General features: G+C 39.7%; 1 protein-coding gene across 2 annotated transcripts; it reads left to right on the top strand.

The window, feature by feature from the left end:
• The first annotated feature begins 522 nt into the window (after positions 1–522).
• LOC111273904 (uncharacterized) lies at positions 523–3,673 on the top strand. Of its 2 annotated transcripts, XM_022855936.2 has the most exons (5): positions 523–749; positions 1,388–1,553; positions 2,161–2,351; positions 2,603–2,784; positions 3,035–3,673. In XM_022855936.2, exons 2-5 carry the CDS (start codon positions 1,473–1,475, stop codon positions 3,166–3,168), a joined length of 588 nt encoding a protein of 195 aa, XP_022711671.1. In that variant the 5' UTR covers positions 523–749; positions 1,388–1,472; the 3' UTR covers positions 3,169–3,673. The 2 variants fall into 2 exon arrangements, with proteins under 2 accessions (XP_022711671.1, XP_022711672.1); XM_022855937.2 differs by lacking the exon at positions 1,388–1,553 and having other exon boundaries at positions 524–749.
• The last annotated feature ends 5,690 nt before the right edge of the window (positions 3,674–9,363 follow it).

Below are 9,363 nucleotides of genomic sequence, written 5' to 3' on the forward strand. Positions count from 1 at the left end.
TCCCTCAGTATTGACACGGTTTCAAGTGATGAAAGGCGCTTAAAGCCCAAGCCACGAACTGCTATGATAATGCAATGGCGTGACGCTGCTTTAGCTAAGATCATCCTAATACAGCAAAAAGTGCAACGTCACGTCTTGTGATAAATACGCGACTGTTACCGCAACAATTAGGCCTACGTATTGATTATAACGTCTACTGGTTTATTGTGCCGCTAAGGGCGTCGACACGATGCAAATTGTTGGCCTTAGATAAAGCCTTTAGCTGACGCAGTTTCCTGCGTATTCATTCCTCATTGAGCCTGTGTTTCCGATAGACTGTGAATTACAGCTGCTGTGCGTGGACGTGCATTCAAAGCGTGCTTTCCAGGTAGCGACTGTGGTACTAGGACGTCGAACCTGTGTCCATCATAGGAGAAAACGTAACGGTAAATGTCGTGTGATTTAATTATTCAGATTATATATATAGGATGATATGGTAAGCGGCGAAAAACAAGTGCGCAAGAGGCTAGTTCTTCTATAAATACGCCGTCGTTTTAGTGGCGGTACGCAGACTTTAGCAACGAACCCAGGCAGTGATAAGCGCTTATGTGGTTTGATTACAGGAAGAACTGGCATTCGTAATTGGCGTTGAACATCTCGTCTCGGTGTCATCACCTATATGAAGTTCTATCATGAAGTTCGTGTTGCTCGCAATCGCGGTAATTAGCGCCGTCGACGGACATCAAAACCCAAGGAATCAGGCGGTTACGGTAGGTTCGCAAGCGTACGGTAGAAAGTTGCGTAACGAACGGCACGCGACCTCGTAGCCCATAGCGATGGTTTGTATGAATCTTAGCTATAACTCGAAAAGCAGCAATGTCTAGCAGGTGCCGGTGCTAGCGCAATGTGTAGTAAAATTTAGTCTGTTAGCTTGAGTATTGTGGAAGCTCGGATAAGTAGTCACGGTTAATTCCTTTATACTACTCAGAACGAAGAAAGTGCTGGTGTGTGTTCTATGAACTTAGCTATGGGCCATTACGACTGACAAACTTTTCTGGTACTAAATTTGATACAGCTATCTACCAGATACGTATCTTCTCAGATAAAAAACAAAACCTCATGTTGGCTAATACATTGGTAGAACAAGACGGGCCACTAAGCTCACTGCAGCTACGAGACGCTTTTCGGCACGATGTAATTACCAAATAAGATTCTCTTTTACGTCAGACTTAATTTACGTATAGACACCGGTTTATTCAAAGTTGTATGCTCAATGTCTCGCTTGGGCTTGCTAGACCCAGAAATGGACAGGGACAGGCTTATGTAGACCAAATAGCTTAAAAGCAAGCTGTCATTTAACTGATTTTCAAAAGAAGGTGTTTCGTGAACCTGCATGTTGAACTTTCAGATGTGTAGGCACCACTGTGTGCCAAGTCCAGTCGTTGCGACTGTTTTTCTCCTCAGTCGACGTGAAACAAACCGGCTTTGCCAACATGGTGTCTGCTAGTGACATTACTACGCAGACCCTAAAGAAGCACAGTTTTGTGAGGGCTCGATTTCGTATGCTGGAAAATGTATGAAATCCTGCGAATGAGGATGATCAAGCTATCGGCGCTTTCAGACAGAAGGATATTTTCTTTCTTAACGGAAATATATATGCGTTGTTTCAATATTTATTTCTTTATATGCGATACTGATCCGACCTCTCTGAGGCACCTGCATCTCCTTTCTGCTTTTTCTTCAAGCTTTATTGGCAAACTCTGCTAAACGGCAACGTGGCTAGATCTTTTTGGCTTACTTCGCAATTTATTGAATACGCTGATTGAGGCGCGTCTGAGTCCGTTTTTCATTGACTGATCTGTAATGATAAACGTAGATCCGTTAACTGAGGTTTGCAAAACACTAACATTGTGGTCAGATTAGTTGATCAAAGTAACAGAGATGCAAGCATGCTCGATGTTATTTACAGAACCCATCGTGTAGACAGACCATCATGTTGAACGTATTTGATATTACAATCAAACAATTCTATAATGGTAATTTAGCTGCCGAAAAGTTGCTCGTATTTGTGTTTCTAATACAGGACGTATCTAAACATCTGCATATAGTACGAGGCTAACCTATGCGTTTTGTCTCGCCTTTAAGCTATTTCAATATGCTAACTTTTATTTCTCTAAATAGTTTCTTTCGGCACACAACGGATGGCACGTCCGCGAAAGCAATTCAGTATCTGTCAATCCGCAACTATCAATTTCTCCATCACAATATAGCCCTAGTCCAAATCAACGTATCGTATTGGTGAGCGGTGGCCCGGATCAAGCGATACCCGCAATGGCAGTCACTGGTAGTTCTACCAGAGGCCTGCGTGGTAGGTATGTAATGTACGAGGTCAATAATTAATATTAAAAATTTCCAAGCGGATACTAATCTGTTATAATTATTGTTACTATTCGATAGGTTGGCAGTTGTTTCTTAGTAGATCCTATGTCGAGTATTTTCGAACGGTTGTATCTAGTCAGAGAAGACTGCAACAAAAAATCGTTGCGTTAAACCATTTTTGACAATTGGCAGTGTTGGTAATAACTGTGTTCTTACGCAATATAGACAATGAATAAAATTACAGCCGACGGAGGTATGATTTAGACTCGCTCGTCATCACCCCATTGGCAGAAGATACTGAATCATCGGATACCCCAGTGGCTGCGTCGGTGTTAACTATAACTTTCGTCCCGGTGCCGGGTCGCACAACGGACGAATGTATGGTCGCCAGATTTAACAGCGGTAACTCGAACGCTGTTAACGGTAGTACGTAACAATTCTTTCATTATTGCCTTTACTGTGATAGTTTTCTATACATCAATATCAAGCTTCGAGCTCATTTATCCAGTGTTGCATAGCTACCAGATACTATTCGATCAAGCTTGACCCTGTTGAGTCAAATTGATCTTTTGACTTACACTTAAGCTGCTTGGGATCAGTCTTGTAGACATTGTCCAATTCGTGTCCAACTTGTTGGGATCTTTACTTACGTTTATGTTCTTAAGTTGTATTACAGTTGATACAAACGTGAGTCCGATGAGGGCCACCTGCGTCATTTTCGTGCGCAATGACAACAATACAGGATTGCTGGGCAGCCGTGAAATGCTGAAGTGCAAAGCCGCACTGAGGAAATGCGGACGTGGTTTCTAACGCACCAACAGAGGCCGGAGTGTCTTTGAGCTAGCCGCATCTTCTCCGTAAGCACGCAACTGGAGTCGTGCTAATTTCGAAGCCACTCAAACAAAGAGGGCCTACCGATGCGTATGGTAATAAAGAGGCGCAACGGAAACACCGTCAGGGCTCCGTAGCACTTCAATAATGCAATCGTGGGCAATAGAGATCAAGATATCGCTCGACTGTCATTTGCCTAAATACGTCTGTCGGCATCATGTCAAAGAACAGAAGTTTTTCCAATATACACATCCCTGCGTAGCCTTTTTCGGTGAGATGTCCATGCAATTGTACCTTGCGATGCTATTGTACACCTATTTCGGTGAGCTTTGTCTACGTTAAAACAAGCTGATATTGAAGGTTAATGTTAAAATAGCATATATGGTTAAAGGATTAAAGCATGAGTAGAACAGGTTATTTGGTTAATTTTAACAAATGTTATAATAAAATATAAACTAGCCAGCCATTTTGCTTTCAACCCAAATCTAATGTGACGGAGTTAATGAGTTGGTATATTTTAGTCGTAGATCCTCGTGAGGGCTTAAAACAGATATTTCGCAGAAACACATCAAGTCTAGAACATACGTGAAAAAACTAAATGTTCTGTTCTCTAGTAAGCATGTTTTTGATACTGCTTTATGCGGCCGCAAGACGGAGCTATAATAATTGAAAATATCAGCATTTTACAAACGATTCAATATTTTCGTCTTTCGCTTAATAAACTAAATATATTTCGAAGGATTATATCCTCTAGGTAACAGCCTTATACTAACTATGGTCTAGTACTGATAGATGCAGAATGGGGTCTCTTTTCCGGTCTTAAAAAAGACGATATCATTGTCATTCTTGCATGGCGAGCCAGTGGGCTTTTGCAACCGGCCAAGGATATGCGGTTTGGGTCAGACAGGGCATCCTTTGCTGTAGCACACCTAGAACTTGTCCGAGACGCAAGGATCAATCACAAAAGACAGTCCCTGAGGTAATTAGAAACCTATTATTTTCACATACTATCGTATAGTTATTTCTTTCGATTGAAAAAGCACGTAAACAATGATATTTTTTATTTAAAGACACACAAATCGATGACATTTTAAAACATTACGCGGCGCATAATGTAAATTGCGTAACTGGTCGCAACATACTTAGCTCGATTTCAAGTTATCAACATACATATTACTCATATGGCATTTTTGATTCTGCAAAGCTGAGATATAGTACTGATAAGCTCCCTGATGACTGCAAGCAACCTCTATTATACTGCAGCCGGGCTGATTTTTATCGCCAATTGGGATAGTAGTCGATGTCGCCATAGGGTTGTGTAATTCCGACCTGACAAAAAGAACAGGTATCACCGTGTATTATTAGTTTTCCATTTACTAATGTACATATTTTCACTATTACGCATTTTGTCATCGTTGGTAACATCTCTGGGCGGTAAATTTCCGTTAGAGAATATTGATCGTATAAGTGTAAACCGTTCGCTAACAATTCTAGCCCTGCGACGCTGCAGGGGCAACGTGTTTGTACCGTCAGCTGAAAGATACGCATGTAGTCTGGGTGCGAAGCTAGGTGTAGGCGCACTTTACTTTACTAGAAAAAATTCTACAAATAGAAAAGGCGGCGAACAGCTGAAGATTAGCTACAGCAAATGTCTCCTGTTTTACTTCGACGATCAGCGATCACAGAAACTAGCGAGCAATTTACGCTAAAATACCTCGAGGTAATATACGTTTAATACAGACGTCAATTTAGTTTTCTCTCCTTCTCCAGAAACAAGTGGTAGCTGTTGCTACGGCCGAAATTTGAAGCGAGTTTTAAGAACGCGACAAATGTGAAGGGGTAATCTATGGATTACCTCGTTGAGCGTATTAATATGGTCAGCATAGGAGAACATGCATACAGCCACACTGGCTTAAATCGCATCGTTAGCAAAGTAAGCCGATCAGTAATTAAATACCACAGGTTATGAACACAAAGAAAAAAAATTCGGTTTACAGCCATCTGTTTTATTGCCATGCATTTCCCTCAGTCAGTCGTAAAAAAGTTAGTTAAGTTCAGCAAGACTCACGTTAGGTACCTCTTCTAGTAGAGGAGCTTATTGAAGTTCTACAGACGAGGTAATTCCAAGGACTTATTTTCACAAAATAGTGTATCTAACAAGCGTGAGTTATAGGAAAAAGAAGCACATTTGATAAAAATATGTCACTTTGGTTCCATAGTGCGATTTGAATGAGTTCTTTAGTTTTACAACAACATTTCAGACGGCTAACTTCCGACATGAAACAAACGTGTCTCTTTCAAGATTCAAGGCCAAGGTTTGTATGGTTGTTCCTGAATCAAGTAGGTAAACACGCTCAGAATCGATTAAACAGTAGTACGGCAGGAAAAATCAGATTTCGCAGAACTTGAGAAGAGAAACCGTGTTTTTCTACGCAGATTGCACTGCCCACAAAGTGAAACATCGAGAACAGGGAAAGCCGGATCATTGTTGTCACAAGAGGAAAAGTCCTGTAGCATAGTAGTAGTAGCATGTAGATAGTTCTGTAGCAACGAATTGTCCACGAATTTTAAGAATACATGTTAGGCGTGTGTGGCAAATCCGGAAGAGGAGGCCATGAACTCAAGATGGGTTTAAATATACCGGATTGGAGTCTATCGACTAATCATATCTAGTAGTAATTAATTGTATTAAAGGGAGTGCAAATAGGTGAAACAGTATTAAAGTCAAAGACTCTTCTATCAGTATTTCTCAGCATCTTATTTAAACCCGTTTTCAATACGTAGCTGTATGTGTGACTAGTTATTAGTTAGTTATTAGTTTTAAGGTTACCAATCAGTTTCCAATACCGACAAATTGATCTCGCAGAAAGTAATATTACGGGTCGCTATGGTACAGTTATTATTCTAGTTTTAGTTGAAGAACGCAGAGTTTGATTATTATTCAATTGGAGAACGCTTTGTATCGAGGAATGATTGATGCTACCCACCTGACCCGTCAGACAGTCCGCCTGATGTATGAACTCCTTCAATAAAGCTGGCATCGTCTTTTCGTGGAAAAATTTCGTTGTCTTCAGATAGCGAGGACGCCATGTCAAACGCAATAATCTTTCCGATCTAGTGATTGTTATAAGGATAAGTGTAGGCTTCAGACAAATCTATGATACTATATATATTATAAACTTGTACTTATAAGACAATATTTTACGTATATTTTAACGAATATTTTTTATTCTATGACAGACAGGTTGCATGATGTTCTTCTACCTTCGTATTCGTCTCCCTAAAAAGTCTCTGGCGAAATAGCCTGACATTTGGCCGCCAATGGGCGAAAAGTACATGAAATGAATGTCTTCGGCAAAAACTTTGCCTGGGAACAATTTTAATAATAATCATCCACTAAGAACGACAATTATTCACTTCACCGTAAGGCAAGCCTTATTGTACAAGAGAAAGCTACAAATGCCAGGTTTAAGTTCATCTGCCGTATGATATGATTACTACGCTGATCATTGTAGCTTTTTTTAAGGATTTCACTATACTTTAGGATAGAGCACCGAACAACTACTATATGGTTATGTGATATTATCCAGCACATATACATATCGTTAATACATAGTTTCGAGCAGGACTACCACTCCAAAGAAACCATTACCGACGTTCGTATTGTAATAAATCCAAGTACTTAATGTCAGACCCTCTTGTATAGTATAATAAATCGGATTTCGTCCTTTTTCTTCATCGAAAAGGCGCAGACAGCCAATTAAAAAACTTGCCAACTTACGTAGCCCCTTTTACCCTATCGATAAGCATCACTACGACGTTTTGACCGGGGTAGTGTTCTAATAGTAGATCCATAAGAGTTGGCTGGACACTGCAGACACATAAGCCTGAAGCACAAACTGAGTTCTTTTTTTAAACGTATCAGCTACATTTGACCAAATATAATCCTCAGTAGCATCCCATGAGAGATTCGTCTTCTTATCGACGGTGTTGAAGCTGTAATAAATACCAACCTTCTCTGGACTCTCAGGCTTCAATCCGATGAATGTATCATTAAAGCATCCTGTCAAATGGCAAAAATATTCAATAACAGCAACGTATTTATGGTTAATTTGTAATATATCACAGCAGGCGGAAACAAGGCTAGCTTACAACAGTCGATCCCGACTCTTCCTTGCTGAGTTTGCAACTAGAGAAGCGGATTTATGGATACCGATCAAAAAAGACTGTAGAATGCTTGATTGTAGAACGGTGTATCGATTAAGAAGGAAAGGATCATCATTTTACGTTAAAATTTAGTATTTTATTAGCAGAAGGGTTCGTTTTCCGCAAATATGTCCAACATGAATGCTGTGCGTCACGAAGAGGACTGTTCAGTGGTATCGGAATTATACAGCCTTCTAAAAATAACCGACTTTTGTTTGAAGGCGGCAACAGTAACACCCATAAATCAAAGTTTACGAGGCATTTTTGAACTGCTTTAATGTCTCTCACTCCACCTAGGCTCCTACAATACATTACAAGAAAATCTTAAGTAGACCGGTTATTTAAGTAGAGATGTATTGTTTATCTACGGCAACGACTCCTAGGCATTTAGTTTGCTATATCGGGATGAAGTTCACAACTTCTCCCCTTGTGGATCTTTCGTAACGTGTCACTATGCAGTGGAGACATCTACTGCTATAATATGGACCTAGGATGCGAGTTGTCAGGTTGCAAGTCGTATTACCTAAAGATTAATCACTGCATGTCGGAGACACTTGTTAATTGAACCATAGCAAATCTTGCCATTTTCTGCACTGAACAAGAAACGATAGCAGAAAACCTTAGCGCCTATGATATTGCTATCGATAGCTTCCATTATCCGTTGCTGGTCCTCTCATTTAATTCAATACATTCGCCAAGCCCCATATATACCAGTCACGCCACCAGCATCACTGTCATCCCGTAATCTAGAATAAAGTTATTTCTATGATTAATAAACCGTCCAAACATTTTGTACTGCATTGTTAGTACCCTTCATATTTCCTATTCTTTATTGGATATGCTAATCTAAATGATCCAAATTTATAGTCCGGCGTATTTTTGTATGGAAAAGGGAAGGACGCTATTGTGATAGAAAATTAATAATCATAGGGTCATGTTTAAGCATGTTATATTTGTCCAATGGGATCATCTTTAAGGATTCTAACTATTACATAGCACGATAGAAATTGCAATGAAAACAATAATATCGGTATTTGTGAATGTCGACCCCATACGTGCTCCGTGCAGGGCATATTAGCCCCTCGCTCGAACCGAGCCGCTTGTTGATAATCAGTAGAAGAAATCGATTGAGTACCCGCACATTTTAGTCACTGGCTAACATTTACATGAGATATAACCCACTTATATACCCATGTTTTGTATAGGTGTACCTGTTACGTCTTCGCTAGAACCAACATAAAAGAATTTTTACTTAGAATTTTTATTTAGAAGCGTTTAACTGTGATTTGACATTTTTCTGCAGTCATTCAGTGTTTCAGCGCAAGCTATAACGGAACTGCTTTTTTCGTGTTTGCCAAAAGATTAGAGTTTGATTTATCTCTGAAGTTCGAATCATGTAATAAAACTGAAGCTTAGTTAAAGCGAGGCAAGTTGAGGCAGATTTTAAGTTGATACAAACGGCACAAGTGCGTCAACGAGACGACGATAACGTTAACAGTGATAAGAATATGCGTGCTCAGAAACTCCGCATTAAGCTTTCCTGGAAAAAGTGTCTAAAATGCATTAAAGCTCATCGGGGTCACACAAAAACAGCATTTCCAATAATGCTGGCTATCTCGAATACGGAAATTAGCAGTAATTTGACCGGATTTGCGTTTCGCCATACCTGATTGTGTACGTATCTGTGCTGTTCAAACATGCAACAATGTATCTTTTCGCCTTCTGAAAATTTGAAAAGTTATTATTTTTTATATTTCGTCAAATGGAAAGTTCTCAGATTATTTTAAATGCGTGTACACACATTGATATCACATAATTTATACTCAGCTTAAAAACTCAGCTGCACGATTAAGAAAAGTGAGTTTTGATAATCTCTCTTTTGATAATGGTCCCACATCAATATAAACAAAGCATCAATTAGCAAGTCCCATTACATTCAGTAAATTACACCCAATACAATACGCCGAC

The sequence above is a fragment of the Varroa jacobsoni genome, unplaced genomic scaffold (assembly GCF_002532875.2).
Source record: "Varroa jacobsoni isolate VJ856 unplaced genomic scaffold, vjacob_1.0 scaffold_234, whole genome shotgun sequence".
NCBI classification, from domain to species: domain Eukaryota; kingdom Metazoa; phylum Arthropoda; class Arachnida; order Mesostigmata; family Varroidae; genus Varroa; species Varroa jacobsoni.

Bases quoted from the DNA above. Each gene is read 5' to 3' on its own strand.
- LOC111273904 (XM_022855936.2), top strand. From the start codon at position 1,473: ATGGTGTCTGCTAGTGACATTACTACGCAGACCCTAAAGAAGCACAGT. The intron at 1,554-2,160 runs GTATGAAATCCT...TTCTCTAAATAG, and splicing joins GATTTCGTATGCTGGAAAAT to TTTCTTTCGGCACACAACGG. The intron at 2,785-3,034 runs GTACGTAACAAT...GTTGTATTACAG, and splicing joins CTCGAACGCTGTTAACGGTA to TTGATACAAACGTGAGTCCG.